General features: G+C 37.8%; 1 protein-coding gene across 6 annotated transcripts in view; it reads left to right on the top strand.

The window, feature by feature from the left end:
• Positions 1 to 18,637, top strand: part of LOC307140227 (protocadherin alpha-C2-like) — a gene marked incomplete at its 5' end in the record, with an annotated part of 201,324 nt that extends 182,687 nt beyond the window's left edge. For all 6 annotated transcript variants that reach the window (XM_079839566.1, XM_079839565.1, XM_079839562.1 and 3 more), the window contains 2 exons: positions 2,500 to 2,585; positions 15,348 to 18,637. In XM_079839566.1, coding sequence (XP_079695692.1) covers positions 2,500 to 2,585; positions 15,348 to 15,640 — 379 coding nt within the window. In that variant the 3' untranslated portion in view covers positions 15,641 to 18,637. The remainder of the gene's footprint in view (positions 1 to 2,499; positions 2,586 to 15,347) is intronic.
• Positions 18,638 to 19,313: the final 676 nt, after the last annotated feature.

The following is a 19,313-nucleotide window of genomic DNA, read 5'->3' as shown; positions in this document are numbered from 1 at the left end:
ATGAACCATACCTATCTACCCCTTGAAGAGTTAAATAAGACTGGTATGCTAAAATAATAAAAACAAAATATAGAAGATTAGCAATGTTATTTATCTTTTAGCGTTCAAAAGATTGAGATCAGTAAGAATTTTCTGAAGGATCATGTGACAATGACTGGAGTAATGTCACCGGGATAAATGTCATTTTATATTATAAATGTATACATTTTGTAAAATATATTCAAATAGAAAATAGTTATTTTAAATACTATTTCACAGTATTACTGTTTGTACTGTATTTTTGATCAAATAAATGCTTAAATCAAATAAAGACTAAACATTTCACATCAAAAAACATTAATTTCCCATAGTTTCTGCAATACCCTAGCTTACTCTCAACATAATAATACTGCAAATATTCTTGACCCTTGTATAATAAATTGTTTGCGAAGTTCCTCAAGTCACTTTAGAAAAATGGTTCTCCTAAATTGTGTTTATATTGCGATAATGACCTGTATTTTAGCCCACTTATTACATAGATACTTTCCAAAATAAATGAATAAATAAATGGACATGAAATATTGATTTGAGCTAAAATCGTTTTATTAAGTGAGAAACGGAGTCTGATTTAATAGTCATATAGCACAGCTTTAATCGATTGCTTGGGACAGTCAATTATTATATATTTTGTACACAAAATTATTTGATGGCAATATGCCGTGATTATCATGATATGATGTATAAGGTGCAAGAAAAAGACAAGCATTTAACAACAGCATCTAAAATGCATTTTCCCTCATTCTTCTATGGCAGTTGATGTTGTGAATGATCGACCCTAAAATGCTTCATGTTTTCAGCCACTCTGAACACAGTGAGCTGATCCTTTCTTAACACACATCCAGCTGCATGCATATCTACAAAGAGAACATGGAAAGTGATAACACCCTTTTTAAGTGCAAAAGAAACCTCCTGCTTGGTTGGATTTTCTGCCACTGGCGATTTATAAGGCTTTTTCCTGACGCAGACACACAAATGTGGGTGTATGCGGACTCAATGTAAAATGCAGTTTGCAGCACATTTATTTTCATAACATGGCATATTTCCAATTGAAACGGGATGATCAACTGTAAAAATTACGCTGTTAACTGTGTTTGTGTCTGTGAGAGAGAGACAAATTCTTTGGTGTGAAATTTTGAGTGCTCATGACTGTAAGCTTTAATCTCTGAGGTGATGTGACTGTGCAGAGAAGATCACGGTCTAATCCTTAATCTCTAATCCAAGCATCTAGATTCCAATTCTCACTGAAGACCTACATATACCATTCTGCCCAGGTCAAACACAAACCCTCCTCAACTCAAATTTATTTATAAAGCACTTTCAACACCATAATAATGGACTAAAGTGCTGTACATAAAAAGTTATTACAAGCGTAAAATACCAATATAAACCACAACAAACAGTCATATCATCCATCATGCATATCACGCACAATGATCAGACCTAGTTAAACGCCAAAAGCCATGGAGAGTAAAAAAGTATTTTAAGGCCAAATCTTTTCTCACCGAGTGGGATCTAAGACAACTTGAGTACAATGTTGACTAGAAAAATATACATGAATGTAAAGAATACATGTAAGAGACTCTTCAATTATGAAAATGATGTTTCTTCTTCTGACCGGCAATCTATTTTTTTACTGTTGTTTTCTTGAGCAGGGTGTTTTTGAGCACATTAAATTGCGTGTATATGATGTACATTTTTGTTAACCAACCAATACAAATCAATATTTGTTAACTGATTTATAAGGATGTGTTCACACATGGCATGTTTGGTTCGATTAAAATTAACCCTAGTGCGATTGCTCTGTTAGTGCGGTGCTTTTCAAAAAGTGTGAACGCTGCCATCTGAACCCTGGTGCACACCCAACAAGCAAAGATGGGTCTCAGTCCGCTTCCAAACCAACTCTGGTGCATTTTGAATGAAATATGAACGCAACACGGACCAAATGTAAACGAACCATAAACGGGATATGATGTCACAAAATTCAGTCACAGAATTCTCAAGCATACCTGATTTTCTTGTCATAGTCGCGATGTTGCCCATCAACTGAGGGATTCCTGCCACTGTTTTGACTCCTTTACTAATTTTATAAACTCTTAATGAGTTCTTAGCTGGTCAAAATACCATCATATGTGGCTACAATACACACAGCGAGCACATTTAGACCAGCACACAGCATCGTTTTGGATGTTCAGTAAGTTCTGTTGTGAAATGTATGAAAGAAAATCCGACCAGTTAGGTTGTGAACGTATCCCATATGCCTTTAGGTTCCATATCTTTAGGTTCGGTGGTAAAAATGCCAATGTCAATGCTAAGCAGACCAGGACTAAATATTTTTTTTGAGGGGGGGTGGATCTTGACCAAATACTGTAAACCAAGCTAACCAAACTACAAGTGTGAACACACCCTAAGAGTGAATAAATAGTCTTAATCTGACAATATTTCCCCTCTATTTGTGTGTAGTTCGGTCCATATGGAGGAGTCATCCGTGATGCAGGGTGCTCAAGGAGTTCTGGTTCAGAACTGGCCCACCGTCTCCAGCGCTCCCGGTAAGAAATGAGAACTAGCAGACACGCTCTTCAAGAAATGAAAAATCACAAATGAGCTCTCTTTCCTTTCTCAGTTGTTTCTCAAATTAAAATGAGATCAAATGGAGAGATTTGCTTATGTTTTCTGCTTCTCAGATGTTTCATTTTCTCCTCTTGAGTTTAGCATTGACTTCCAAAATTTAATGATTTTCTACATACATTTTTTAGCTGTATACTCAAATATTGAGTCATTTGTGTATATTTTATTTCTCCAAACACATTTTAGCTGAAACATCTGTATGGAGCCCCTAAAGGGACATGGTGGTGAAAACAAAATATGTGACGGGTCGAAAAATAACAAGTCAATGCTTTTGTGTTCTCTCACAAATGTGTTGCGTTCCCCCGAGAAACTTTTCCTTGTGAGTGAATGCAAAGTTTCTCTGGGGAACTTACTGCAAGAGAATGCAAAAGCAATATTTTTCCCTCTCATCTCAATGTCCCGTTAGGGGCGCCATGCATCTGAGAACAACTTAAGAAAATCTGGCTGAAAATAGCAATGAAAGAGCAACCACTGAGCAATACAATTTTCCACTGTGTGGTCTGGCAAGACTAAAACACTGTCTATCACAGTCTCACTGGTATTACCCCTCAGGACCATCTATTGTTCTATCAGCCCCTGTCCCGATCTCACATCACTCTTTCCCTCGCTTGCTTCTTTCGCTGCAGTCTCCTCTGCGTTGGCCTCTTTTGCTGAGTTGAGTTGCTGCAGTCATGCAGGATATGAGGAATATGACCTACATGATGCTTCCCTAGGAAACCCAACTGAAGGGAGCAACTTTATACAGCACAGAAACCACCGTAATACATTAGTGATACCACAATCCGCCTATTGTGCAACACTGAGCAGTGACGCAAATATTACTTCACAATAGCAGCAACTCAAGTCAAAAATTATGTTAGTGTCATAGTCGAAGCAAAATTAAAGGGATAGTTCACCCAAAAACGAAAATTTGATGTTTTTCTGCTTACCCCTAAGGCATCCAAGATGTAGGTGTCTTCATTTCTTCAGTAGAACACAAATGAAGATTTTTAACTCCAACCTGTTTCAGTGTGTCACTCATATAATGCTTGTCAATGGAGACTAATTCTATTAGAGTAAAAAAAAACATGGACAGACAACTTCAAATTAAACTCTGCGGCTCGTGACGACACATTGATGTCTTAAGACACGAAACGATCGGTTTCTGAGAGAAACCGAATGGTATTTATACATATATATCACCTCATATCAGACGAACGCTTTAGCTCTCCAGACTGCCATCACTTCCCGTAGGTGAGGTCAAAATAGCGGCCGGGTAATAGATATATACATAGATACCTCATTAGTGCCTGCATGGATCATGGCGTGGATCGCTCGAATGAGGAATTTACGTATACATATCTATGACAAGGACGCTATTTTGACGTCACCTACGGGAAGTGATGGCAGTCTGGAGAGCTAAAGCGTTCGTCTGATATGAGGCGATATATTTGCATAAATACCGTTTGGTTTCTCTCAGAAACCGATCGTTTCATGTCTTAAGACATCAATGTGTCGTCACGAGCCGCGGGGTTTAATTTGAAGTTGTCTGTCCATGTTTTTTTTACTCTAATGGAATTAGTCTCCATTGACAAGCATTATATGAGTGACACACAGCAACGGTTGGAGTTAAACATCTTCATTTGTGTTCTACTGAAGAAACGAAGACACCTACATCTTGGTTGCCTTATGGGTAAGCAGAAAAATATCAAATTTTCGTTTTTGGGTGAACTATCCCTTTAAGATTTTGTAGTCATTTGCTCACTTCCATGTTGGAAAGTGGATTGATTTTTTTTTTCTGCCAAGCTCTAAGGACAAAAAAACAACAAAAAAATCTGTTATATTCTGTTAATCTGCTCTGGAGGAAGAAATTGCATTAATTTGGGTCTTTATATACAGGAATAAAACGTGTCCACTTTCATTGTATTGAAAACAAGACCATTCACTTTTGTTGAATGGAAAAAATCAACTCAGAAATTTGAGTTTAATGTCTCATTTTGTGTTTCACGGAATACATTTGAAACAACATGAGGGTGGATAAATGATGCAAAATGTTCGTTTTGGGGTGACCTATTCCTTTTAAAAAAATCCAGAGTAAATTGTAGCGGTTTGTTTTCCCACAGTCTGATAACAGCGGAATCCCCTGGTTTTAATGTTGGATTATATGCGCTTAGCCCGTTCAGGTGACCTGTCAGAGCTGTGTGATGAAGAAGAGAGTGACACCGATTTCCACAGCTCTGACCAGATCAAGCATAAATCCAGTTTATCAGCTGAAAGAGGAAATGACACAGTCAGAGGGGATGCGGAGGTTATCTGGAAAAGCAAGAAAGAGAAGCTCTCAGTACCAAGCGGCGACCAAGAGAGCGTGGCTAAAGCACAGAGAGATGACTCGATTAGGAGATGAATATTAATAATGGTCAGCTCAGACTATTTCAACACAAACACGCACACATTCTCCCTCGCTCGCTGTGGAGATGTCCGCTCATGGTAATTAATCCACAATATTAGATTCTATCTCCATTTTGCCTAGTCTCTCTTTCTCGCACTCCAAATAATTGAAGAATCACCTGTCTTTCTGTAGAGGACAGAGTCTCGGTTATTAATCAGACATGTCTGCACACACTCAAAGGCGCCCATAAACGCATCACCACAGACATCAGGGCAAAACATATTAAGATAAAATATGTTTTTATGACAGAATCAACAAGCACAGGATTAGAATAACAAATTGCGTCATGAAGAGTCAGCTCTAGGCTTGTGTTTGTAGCCGTAATATTGATGTGGTCTATTGTAGAACATTTACGTGGAGCAAATAAACACAAAATGTGATTAATTTTAGTATTACAGCAATACCGACTTGCTCTCTTGCATTCATGTGCACTCATCTCGTGGGCAGCAATTATAAACCTATCTACCGTTTTGTCTGGGATCACTTCCTGGGTCACAAGGTCATAGGTAAGAACCAGGATGCAATTAATGCATATTTAATTTCCTAATTAACTGCATGGGGGTTATGGATGTCTATGGTGAGTCTTGACCCTCTTGGATGGAATGATGATGATGTGACTTCTGGAGGTGTTCGGAATAATCAAAGTAATTTAGTTTCAATAAAATGAAAGGGAGCAAAGGAGGGAGAGAGGACAAAACGGGCGCAATTACTCGGGTGATGAAAGAGCAATTTGTTCTAATTAAGTCTCTGACGATGACTGCAAAAGCAAAGGCTGAAAATGAAAGAAATAAGCCTCTTTCGATTTTAGCGCGCTCTCTCTCTTTCTATCTCCTATTCAATGTTTATCTGTCTCATTTATGAATATTTCACAAGCTTCTAAGTCTGAACTGCTGCTCAGCTAAAGTATTAGTTCTGCTAAAAAACATTAATTTACTCATCTTTACATTGTTCCAAACATTCTTTCTTCCGGGAAGCACAAAGAAGAAATGTATCAAACTGTTAATTCTGCTTGTTTTGCATACAATGCAAGCATGCAGTGGCCATTGGCTGTCAAGCTGCCAAAAGAAATTACAAGTATTATCCATACTGTTCTAATCTTCTGAAGTTTTATGGTAACTTTGTCTGGTGAAATGAACTAAAATAAAGGTTGTTATTCGCTCTGCTGTAGCCCTTATATTTCACTTGAATTTCTCATGTTCAAGCCTAGAATCAATCAGTCTCAGTTCTCAGAGTTTTATAAATACCGAGGTCCCAAAATTGAGCTTGCTAGGGCATCCGGGGATGATCGTCACATTGACCATTATAAATAACTTCATGAATCACATACATTATATATTTTCCATTCAAAATGGCGACATTGGTTACACTTTATTTTGATGGCCCTCTTTAGACATTCTGTTGACTATAAGTAACCTTGCACCTACATGCCAGCTAACTCTCATTGGAGTGTTAGTAGAAGGTTAGGGTTAGCAGAATAAGTTGACTTGTACTTGCAAAGTATCATACACCCGATGCAATGTGATGCAATGCAAGTGCTTTTTTGCCAGTTTCAACCTGACGCAATTATCATTTTCACTTCGCAGCATCATTTGCACGTTGTTTAAGTCACGCCCATCTATTCGCCCGGAAAATGAGGTGTGTGCAGGCACGTTGCTATTTTTAGGCAACTGAAAACGACTGTGCTATTGACCAACAAAAACCCAATAGCGCAGTATTGCAGCACACAAACATTTTTAAATGTAAAAAATAAAGCGCAACTGGCTTTTAAAGGGAATGGGATCTGAGATTCTGATTGGTTTACTGCACATTGCGCCCATAACTCATTAAGAGACTAGGTACAACCACTTGACTGGATCATGCGCCTGTTGCTGCGACTGTTTTTCCCATCGTTAAACTAGCAAAAGTGTATTATGACGCGCCTTAAGTGCACCTGTGCCATGTGCTTCAGACCATGTGCTCAGATCGTTAAAACCAGGCCCAATATCAGTAGAATGTCTGTTGGTGGACCATTAAAGTGTTAGCAGATATTAAGCAGAGAGTACTAACACTCTACTGAGAGTTAGTTGACATGTAGTTGCAACGTTACTTATAGTCAACAGAATGTCTAAAGGGGACCATTAAAATAAAGTGTGGTAACACTGTATTTTACAGTTACATGTTACAGGTACTTACCATACTAATACCAACAGTAAATTATGCATAATTACATGCAACTAACCCTCAACCAAACCCTAATCCTACCCTAACCTTATAGTAAGTACATGTAGTTACTTAATATTACTCAGTACTTAAATATATAATTATACTGTAACAATGACACCTTCAAATAAAGTGTAACCTAAAGTGTTACCGTGACATTAGAGAAAAGGTTATTTCTGTCGGACATTTAACATTTCTATCATAAAACAGCTGCCAAATAATTAATTTCAGTTAAGCTACTTACTTACAGTACATCTTATTTTTCCCTCAGCAGTCTCTGCGAACAGTCAAACCCACCTACTTTGATCTGATTGGTCATCTCGTACATTTTGTCAGCACTGTAGACCACTGAAGCAGCTGATGAAAAAGTCAGTTATCATTTTATTGTGCAATATCCTTGCAGCACCAAAGTAGGGTTAATATTATCCAATTATTTCACTTTTATTATATACACCTCATGCATGTGACACATAAAAACCAGTGGTGTTTGGCATCAAACATGGCACAATGCCTCTTCATAAATGAGATTTGGCTATATAATTCCATAAATTTGAGTTTTGCCACAAGCTGCAGGGGAATCATCAGTTTAGGCAGTAATGTGAATGTTCAGTCAGTAGGTCTTTGGTGGTGTAAAGTAGTGCTGGTTGGTTTTATGTGATGCTGGAGGTTTGTGTTGTATTAAAATATGGTTCTGCATTTTTATGAGCTTCATTTTGGCTCTGCTGTGCAAAACACTGGAGAAGCCAACGCCCCTCTCTCTCTGTGTGTGAGTGAAACAGATGGGCAAAACTGCCAAAGCGTAGATCAGCAGAATTAAATTAATGAAAATAGGATGCAGCATGTTGTCTCTCTCGTTTTCGGTCTTTTTTTTTCATCTATCGCCTTTTTTGTGTCTGTCTTAAACACTCCATCACTAACATTTTACTGCATTTTGGAGAAACGAGAGAGAGAACAGAGAGAGAGAGAGAGAGAGAGAGAGAAAGAGAGAGAGGCAGAGGGCAGGTAGACAGCCTAAGGGAAAGAGGGATAGAGAAAGTGACAATGAGAGAAAAAAGGGTGACCGAGGGGTAGAGTGAAAGAGAAAACAGAGAGGTGCAGAGAGGAGGGGGCTGTGACTGCCTCTGTTGCTAGGGGAGAGAAGTATTTGACCATTAGAGAGAGAGAGAGAGAGAGAGAGAGAGAGAGAGAGAGAGAGAGCATTCTGTATTAGTTTTCATCAGTGTCTCTGCCATAGCCAGTTTTCACTGGAAAGGCAGTTTCCACGGCAACCATTCATACCACGAACATGGTGCTGGAAGAGAGGGAGGGTGAGAGGGAAACAAGTGAAGGAGAAATGCAAAATATATAGAGAAAGAAAGAGGTGTGGCTGAATAAGAGAGTTAACAGAACGTCATATAAAATAAAACAAACTGATATAACGGTGCATGTAAAAGGATGGAGGAAGATCAGATGTGGATAAGAAAAGCAGAATTGTCAAGAGAGAGGGTGTTTTTAATGCTTTGACAACATGTGCTTTAGCGTGCCAATTTGAGTTGAAAGATATTTTTATGCCCCTGCTAATGCAGTTGCTGGTTTATAGCAGGTTGGATAAAGATGGATAAATGGAGAGATAAATGGATGAGTGTGACCTATAATGATCTGCCTGTTTAAAGTTCATCTCTACAGGTGGGCCAACCTGCACAGCCCACAGGCTCTCATTTCAGCTACAACACCAGATGGCACACAGAAAAACTTGTCCAAATGCAACACACATTCTTACTCACAATCCAACACAAATACAACTTGCACACACTTTTTATTGACAAGCTAATTTAACATTTTCAAAATTCAGTACAACAGGGATATAACAAAAAAGCAGTAGACAGAGGTAACAAGAGACCAATTTTTTTTAAAAATAATAATCTAGTTTAGCTTGCATATTATACTGTGCAAATCAAACATATTAACCGTTTACTGAGTTCTGATTTCCAGAACTGATTTCCAGTGATTTTATAGGGATTTTATGATTTTGGTTTTAGCCTTCACTTTAGTCAATCAGTGTCACAAAGGAAAGGCTCTGCAGAAGCTTGTGTGTTTTGTATGCTTTAGGTCTAGTGGAATTTTCCAGAACATGCCAGGGGCTTTAATCAGCTCAAGAGGGTGAACTGAGGACAATCGCTCTGCTTTCTGTCTACGTCTGAGTCAATGTTTGTCTCCATTTTAGGCTTGAAGATATTCATTCATTCATTCATTCATTCATTCATTCATTCATTCATTCATTCATTCATTCATTCATTCATTCATTCATTCATTCATTCATTCATTCATTCATTCATTCATTCATTTTATGCATTGTGTGTGTGTGTGTGTGTGTGTGTGTGTGTGTGTGTGTGTGTGTGTGTGTGTGTGTGTGTGTGTGTGTGTGTGTGTGTGTGTGTGTGTGTGTGTGTGTGTGTGTGTGTGTGTGTGTGTGTGTGTGTGTGTGTGTGTGTGTGTGTGTGTGTGTGGGCATGTTTTTGTGAAATATCAGGACATAAATGTGTATAATGACATGGGTATGACACAGGTATTACAAAAAGAGGGTGAAATATGAGGACGTTCCCCATGTCCTCACTTTTCAAAATGCTTATAAATCACACAGAACAAGTTTTTTTTCACAGAAAGCGACCTGCACAGTCTCCTGTGAGGGTTAGGTTTAGGGGCAGGGGCAGTGTAAGGGGATAGAAAATATGGTTTGTACGGTATAAAAACCATTACGCCTATGGAATGTCCTCACATTTCACAAAAACAAACGTGTGTGTGTGTGTGTGTGTGTGTGTGTGTGTGTGTGTGTGTGTGTGTGTGTGTGTGTGTGTGTGTGTGTGTGTGTGTGTGTGTGTGTGTGTGTGTGTGTGTGTGTGTGTGTGTGTGTGTGTGTGTGTGTGTGTGTGTGTGTGTGTGTGTGTGTGTGTGGATGTTCATGTTTTTTTTCTATCCCGGTGGGGACTTCAACCTGAATGCACACTGACTCATGGGAACTCGTGTCACTGTGGGGACCTAAATGAAGGTCCCCATGAGGAAAAAAATCGCACAGAATGAGTTTTTTTTTTTAAATGCTAAAAGTAGGGTAGTATAGGGCAGGGGTTTTCAAACTTTATGATGCCAAGGACTCCCAAATATGATGAACCTTTATGAGGGACCCCCTTCCTAAAAATCCATCTATATTTATGTACGAAAAAATATTTAAACTGTTAGATAAATAGTAAGTGTGACATTATAACTACAACATATTGTTTCCCAACTTAAATTTGCTATTAGTTTTGGATGTATAAACCTGAAGCAGAACGTATTGTGTTAAGAAAACTGCCTTACAACCCCAGTGAGCAAGATAAAGGGGACTATAGTGAGAAACTCACTAAAGATACAAAGCAAACATATACAATTCTGGAATGTATAAGGCAAGAAAGGATAGAAACATTTAGAAATGAAATCGTTAGAATATTCAGTAGACTTTATCCATTTTTGTTTTGTCTTTGTATTCTCTGAAATTTTCTGGGGACCCCCTAGAACCTTCTGGAGGACCCCTGGGGGTCCCCGGACCCCAGTTTGAAAACCCCTGGTGTAGGGGATAGAATAAACAGATTGTACAATATAAAAACAATTACGTCTATGGAAATTCCCTACAAGTATAGTGAACCAGACGTGTGTGTGTGTGTTTGTGTGTGTGTGTGTGTGTGTGTGTGTGTGCGCCTACACTCTAAAAAATGCTGGGTTAAAAATAACCCAAGTTGGGTTGAAAATGGAATTGGCCGATTGGGTTGTTTTAACTCAGCAATTGGGTTGTTTTAAGCAAACATTTAACCCAACCGCTAGGTTAAAACAACCCAAATGCTGGGTTAAAACAACCCAATTGCTGGGTTAGTCCATTTTCAAACCAACTTGGTTATTTTTAACCCAGCATTTTAGAGTGTACTTAACCATGTTTTGTGGACAGAATTTGTACCCAGAAGTGAGCAAATTCTGAAAAAAAATCCCTACTTTTTTATTGTAAAAATGCAGAAAGTTCTCTGTTCTGGTTAGTGTATGGGTTAGTGTTAAATTATGATTGTGTGTGTTTATATTCATCACTTCCCCTAATGGAAAACCGTGATACAAACATTATTGCACAAAATTACAAACAAAACAAAGTTACATTATTCTCATAACATGCAGTACCTGTCTGGTTTACTATCTTAGTGAGGACTCTATAGACATAATGATTGTTATACTGTACAAACTGTATATTCTCTCCCCTTACACTAACCCGACCCCTAAACCTACCCATCACACAAAACTACAGGCATTTTTACATTTTCAAAAAATGTAAATATGATTTATAAGCTTGTTTCCTCATGGGGACCTCATTTTAATTCCCCACGGTGACACGAGTCCCCATGAGTCAGTGTGCATTCAGGCTGAAGTCCCCATCGCGATAGAAAAACATGAACACACACACACACTTGCACACATGCCCACTGCTGTCTTGGCAGGCTCATGAGAAAGCTTGTGTGTGCCATCTGGCATGTTTAATCAGGATTACTAGAGCCTGACGTACCAAGGTGTGCCACACACACACACAGATGCAATCTGTGATATCAGACAATCAGATATATTCATTGTGCACAGACGATCAGTTCCACATGCACATAATATCTAATACAATTTGCATGCCCACGCATGTACAATAAATGAAAAAGAATCGATTTTTGTAGTTAATTATGTAATGTGAAAGCATGCAATTTATATGCACAGACAGTAAGTAACATGAACTTTGATTGGTCTATATACTGAACATGTATTTTAATCTAAACATTTGTATATTTAATTTTATACAGTAGATTGAAAAATTGTATATCTTAGACTGGCTGATGCAGTATATGTGAAATCAGCCCATTTTCTGTGCTTCACACACAAGAGCGTGAACACAAATCTGCTGTCATCTGCTGTTGCACACACACAAAGTGATATGGTTTCATCGAAACAAACCCATAACTCCTTGGCTCTGCAGTGTTGCTCAGAAATCTGCTCCTTCAGGAGTTTAGCATTGGAGTTTGGCTCATATTTCATCCTCAGACTGCCCTTCCTCACCTCCTCTTCTGCATTATGCAAGATGGCACTCTCTTCCTTGAGAAAGAGCGATGCAGAGATATATAGAGAGTAGATGGGAGGAGGTCGGCAGACTCCTGTTGTTTTCTTTATGATGATTTGATTTTCTCCCCATCATCGTTTTATGAGCTGGATCTTTCACTGGCCATAATAATCATGCCCTTGTCATGCGGCTTATTAAACCTGTGCCATTATCTGCCAGCCAGACGTGTGCCTTTGTCCAAAGACTGCATTACATGAAAGGTCAAGGCAAGACAGAAATATGCAGAGGATGTTGCTGTCAATGTAGATGTGTTGGGAAAGCTTTTCTGAAACTGTATTTTGCCAAGACACAAACTACTCATAATTTTAAAGCATTTAGCAAGAGTCTAAGAACACACCCAGTTCTTGAACCAGCTCAGCTACTGTACTGAAAAATGTAGTTAACTAGAATTGCTCATTTAGTTAGTCAGTACCCAATGCTGGTGAATTCCGTGCCCTTTGTTATCATCCTGATAGTATAAAGAAAGGCAGACAAACAAAATGGAAGGGCATGGAGAGAGGACGTTTAGACATGATGAAAGAGTACATGCGAGAGGGAGAGGAGAGAAAACAAAGCCATTTGGGCGTTTAGTGTTACTGAGGGATTTGGAAGGGTAGTCAGTTCTCTGAGGACTCATAATGGATGCTGTCTGTTTCTCTCTCTCTCTCTATTCACACCCACAACCGTGAATACAGACCTTCTTTCACTCACAGATATTATAATCAGAATGTTTCTGAGGTTGTAATCCATCTTAATCTTCACCGCAACATAAGCTATAGACAAAAGGCAAAGAGCTGTTCACAGATACGATGCCAAAGGTGTTGTCTGTATTTAACTTAGTGATGTTGTGTTATCCAGTGTCATTATAAATTAGATTACTTGTTAATCAGTCAGAGAGAGAGATTTTTAGAGGTGTGGGGATGTCATACATGGATCAGACCAGCTACCAGAGTAATTTACTTCTATAGCTAACATGATCATATTAAATCAAAAAGGAAAAAAAAGGTTGGAGGGTATGGATGGTGAATTTTGACAGGTGGTTAGGAGGAACATATGTTAAGATAGTATATGTGGTCAATTTTGTTTTCCATGAGTATACATTGTAATACATCTCAATTTGCGATACAGAATCAAATCTAAACTACCTGGAAATGAACATTATATCTGTTGATAATTTACTGAATCCTGAATTCTCATAAATTCCTTTATACATTTTCTCTTAAAATAAATAAAAAAAGGTCTTACAAGCCGTTTCATCCACATGCTTGCAATGGCAAATGTATGGAGCATTTTAAAAGACAGAAGATATTGTGTTTAAGAGTCTGTTGTTAAAGACACTGCAAACCCTAGTGAAAAAAAAACCCTATACCAAAATGTATATAAAATACAATTATTTTTCAATATTTCATACTAAGTATACTACAAACCATTAACATATTTTCTGAAATATTGATTTAGACTTACTGATATAAATATTACAATGAATCGGTATTTGGAGTACCTCTTTTTTGCACAATGCACATTTCTTAATATTAAGCCTAAAATGTGTTTTAATATGACTATTAGTAAGGATAGTATGATCTCTGCATAATACCAGTCTTTAAATGCAAGATATTTAAAGTGTACCTAAAGTATACAGTATTTGCAATAGTTCCACTTTAGCACAATCAAAATATACTTAAGTATATCTTTAGTTGGACTTCAGCATTTTTATTATTATCAGCAGATAACTAACGTGCATTAAAGAAGGGATAGTTCACCCAAAAATTTTAATTCTGTCATCATTTACCCACCCTCAAGTTGACAGAATTTTCATTTTTGGGTGAACTATCCCTTTAAGTACAACATTTGTTGTTCCAATTTAGCAGAAAGGTATTCCAGTTTATTATACCAAAAGTACAGTTGCAGGGTATTTATATTAAGTACATAGATATGTAAATGTATGTGTAGTATACTTAGCATACAATTTTAGTATAAGGGTGGTTCACCTACAGTGGTTTAGGCTGCAGGGTTGCTGAATGACTAAAGAAATGTTATCAGCAAGATGGTAGAAAACTGTACATTTCTCTTCTATTACCACCCACTGCAACTTATACCAATGACAGAAATAAGCGCAGTTACCATAGCAAAATATGAGGGAGAGCTTTGCTATATTGTATTGAAATAGGTAGTATATTATAGTTTATACCAAATCAAAACTAGTTAGCACATCATTTGTAATTGAAAAGGGTTTAATGGTAATTTCTGGTTATGGTTACATTTAAAATAATTAATAAAAATAGATGTATGAGATCATAAAAACGTATACTATTAATCGTACCCAGCATATATTTAGAATGTTACCTGAGGGATAGAAAGAGAGAGAGGGTGAGAGAAAGAGACAAAGAGAAGAAGAGAAGAGCCAAAGAGCAGGTCCCAATTAGAGAGATTCAGAGAATCAAGAGAGGGGCCAAAGAGCGGCCCCAAGAAAAGAGAGAGCAACAGTTGCAATATTCTTTTATCCCTTCCTTGACCATGTCACCAGCCGCTTCATATATAGAACCTTTACGAGTTTCCATCATGGGATCATTTTGTGGATTCAGTTTTAGTATTAAACCGCACATAAACATACTTTATCACTAGACATTTTTTTTTTTGTAAAAATAAAAAGTATTATGCAATCATTTAAGACATTTCTCCTTATATAGAAGTTTTTTTTGGCATAAAAGGTTCTTAAAATTGAGTCAAATGTCTTCCAGCGTGTTTATTTCAAGGTCTAGGGGGCATTCCTCACATCTGAAACACATTGAGGTCCTTTCTAACTCTTTCATTATTAGATGATTCTGTCTAGTTTTGAAGCTGCATATTTCTGTCCATTTCTGTGTTTACTAATTATCATGTGATATTATTGAAGATCGTAATAGATGGTCTCTTTTTGTCTTTGTCTCATAGATAATGAGGGTGGAGAGGTCTCTCCCCCCGTAGGCGCCGGAGTGGACAGCAACAGTTGGCATTTCCGATACGGGCCGGGTCCGGGAGGCCCTCCGCACCTGAAACCCGGTGAGGTTCCTCCTGAAGCCTTCATCATCCCTGGATCGCCGGCTATTATTTCCATCAGACAAGGACAAGACGGAGATGACAAGAGCGACTTTATTACGTTTGGAAAAAAGGAAGAGAAGAAGAAGAAGAAAAAGAAGAAGGAGAAGAAGGATAAGCGGGAGAAAGGGAAAGATGATGATGATTAGAAAGACAGAGGAAGGAGCTAAAGAAAAAGCTGATTTTTTTTAAGACAGAAGTCTCAACAAAAGTCTGTAGAGCAAAGCGTGTATTTATTAATCCTAAAATCAATTTTTGGGGCTCAAGCTAGCATTTTCTGTTTACTCTAACTTAAATAAAAATGGAGTGATTTTCTGTCACATCCAATCTCATTTGGCTTTACACTAATAGATGGCATTCCCTTTACTTTTTTAATAAAGTAATTGATTAATCTAGTCTTAATGAGCTTTTATGTGATTGATTAATATTCACCCTGCATAAAACGTGCTTCAGACTCATGTTGGCACGTCTGTCTTATTCATCCTCTTGGTTTTTGTTTTCCAATCTTTTTTGATAGGGAGACAAAATCTGATTTGAAATGTTTGTAAGCTGTGTGCCGCTTCAGGTGTGCTATTGTAGTAAAATGGAGGGGGGAAAAAAAGAAATGAGGAATTCAAAATTGTGTGAGAGATTATGGAAGCAGGACACACGCTGGTGTAAATACGCAGGTTGGGCACAGCTGTATGTAAAACAGTGAAGACGCTAAACTAACGCTTTTGCTTGTTCACTTCTCCTGGTGTGGGATGGACGAAACATCCTTAAAACAAAAGACATTGAAACATATTTTCACAGAGTCTCACATCCTGAAAAAAAAAAAAAAACTACAACAACAACAACAACAACAACAACAACAACAACAACAACAACAACAACAACAACAACAACAACAGTGTTTTATCAAAAAAAGACAAAAAAAAGTATACCGAATGATGGAATGCACTTTTGTTTTGTTGCTTTAGTTTTGTTACCAGCAAATGTTCTCCAAGACATAGTATATATGTGAGCAAATACTCCCATATATACACACACATGCACATATATAGACACACACATCTAGTAAACAGGGTCAAAAATCAGTGCATCTCTAGCATCTCCTAAAACCTCTCCTGCTCGGAAATATTTCCAACCTGGTAGCGTTTGAAAGAGGTTAACCAACAGCTGGAGAGGTTCACTCAAGATGCAAAGCTCACGATTCAATATCACGTGAAGCTCATGAGAAATCAGCTGTTCGGGGGCCTGGTTATGCGCCCTGTTGTTTATCGGGATGGTTGAGAATGTTTATGCATTGTGAACAGTATTACTGTTGATTCACCAAACCTTAAACACCTTTGACCCCATAAGCTATCCTTAAATATCCTCTGTAGAAAGGCATGAGTCTTATGCCGTTAATTTTTTTTCTGGCATTGCCTCATACATGTAGTAACCTTGACCCCTTTTACCCCAACCCTAATTTTGTGCCTGCTTTCTCAGCTCAGTATGCCTAGTGTCATACAACACGAAACCTAGTCGCCTCCTTTCTGCTTGCTGTCTGGAGGACCAACACTCCCCAAGAGCAAAGAACACAACATATTAGCTAGGGGTTTTCAAATTTGGGCAAAGAAGGGCACCATTTCTTGTGCACCATTTTTATAAGCTTTAAGTGAACTTTATTGCTACTGTACAGAGCTTCTGTCTGTCTGTCTCTCTGTTGATCTCTCTGCTGGGTAGGCTAGCTCTAGACATTGTGGTGTACTCATGTAGTATGGAGTAATGCAGACAACGCCTGTCAAATCCCGCCCGCAGAGGACAGAAGCACCTCCCATGGCACTATCATATGCAAGTGATCCATTGCTGTCAAATCAACCTCAGCTCTGTCTCTGTATAAGACATTGTATTTTCTGGTCTCTCATTGGTTCATTCACAGAAACAGGAGGGAAGGGGGAAGACAGATGTGGGGCAAGGGGTGGAGACTGATGGGGCGAAAAACGTGGCTTTTGACAATTTGATCCGATGTTAAAGATGAAGTGTGTAATTTCTGTGCACCAAACTGAATTTCCTCCCGTCTGCCTTGAATTGAACAAGCCATTGGTTTTGAGCCGGTGTTGCTGTGTCAGGCTTATTGGGATGCTCAAACGAACAAAGCAATGATTTACCAGACATATCCAGTGTTTAAACTTTAAACTTGGATACAATAAAGTATTGAAATATTGAAATATTACACACATTACCTTTACGTTGTTATAAAACCAATTGAAAGTGTTAGCAATTTATTGTCTCCACCCCCTGCTTTAGTGTCTGATTACACTGGCGATGACACGTCTGTGCTCTGATGCTATTGGTTCCTTCACTTGCCTGCCTACCTACCTTGATGCCACACACCCAAAAACACGTCTCTAACCGATGTCACAATTACTCAAACGTGACTGCTGCATGACCTTACCAGAAAGAAAACACTTACTATATAGAGATATATATGAATATAGATATAGATGGCTATGATTTTACTATTTTTGTTTATAGTTTCTATTCATTATTCACACAAGAGATTTGTGTATGTACCGTCTCTGAGCCTTTTGCATACTGACACCTCTGCACCGACTTACAGTGGACAGTTATGACGTTACTAAACCTTGGTATTTGTAAATGCTCTATCGTGTGATGCCCTGAAGCTCTCGTTTTTATCCTATCCTTCTTGATTTTGGTTTACGATAACAAAAAAAAAGACAAAAAAAACCAACAACAACTTTTGTGTTTGGCTTTGACATACTGATCAAACTAGCACTGTATATTGTAGCTAAATTATGTATGATGATTCTATCCCTACTCTTTCACTTCTTTGACAAAGAAAAAAAAAAACAGGAAAAAAAAAAACATCCTGATGTAAAATACAATATATGTAGTGTATGCTTGTATCTAGTGAGCGTTCATGCTGTCATTCTTTCTTAATGTCTGGTGGTGATCAGTAGGTGGCGCTGTGCTGTATGGCGCTCATCTGTTGTAAAACCCTCTTCTTTTGTACACCCGTTCATCAATGTGGTGGTGAATTAGTGACTTTCATTCCTTTCTTATTTTCTCTTCTTCTTTCTATGATTTCTTTCATTATGATGGAAAAGTGGTCATGTGTTTTGTTTATAAATCACAAAATAAATAAACTTTTCTTTCTTAAGAATGTGAATATTGTCAGTGTGTCTGTGTCTGTGAGTCTATTGTTAAATGGTTTTGGATGATATGCTTTAATCGGAAAACATTTATTTGATGATATTCTGTTTACTGTCTATGTCAGCAGCCAAAAATAAGTAGCCTTGGCGAACACAACCTAGAGCCAAACTGTAAAACAGAAATGTTACTGATGATGATGATGATGATAGATAGATAGATAGATAGATAGATAGATAGATAGATAGATAGATAGATAGATAGATAGATAGATAGATAGATAGATAGATAGATAGATAGATAGATAGATAGATAGATAGATAGATAGATAGATAGATAGATAGATAGATAGATAGATAGATAGATAGATAGATAGATAGATAGATAGATAGATAGATAGATAGATAGATAGATAGATAGATAGATAGATAGATAGATAGATAGATAGATAGATAGATAGATAGAGGATGGATGGATGGATGGATGGATGTTCGGATAGATGGAGTATGGAGTATATGACTTTATTCTTTCTGATGAACACAATCTGAGTTATATTAATATCTTGACACTTCCAAGCTTTATAATAGCAGTGATTGGGGCCCACGAAAAGTGCACCCACCCATCATAAACGTACTTCTGAACGTTTATTTTAGTGCGGTAAATAAAGGCCTTCTGAAGCGAATCGAT

Source organism: Gobio gobio, assembly GCF_949357685.1.
Source record: "Gobio gobio genome assembly, chromosome: 16".
NCBI lineage: Eukaryota > Metazoa > Chordata > Actinopteri > Cypriniformes > Gobionidae > Gobio > Gobio gobio.
Note: the sequence above shows the minus strand (reverse complement) of the source record. Positions and strands in the feature narration are given on the sequence as shown.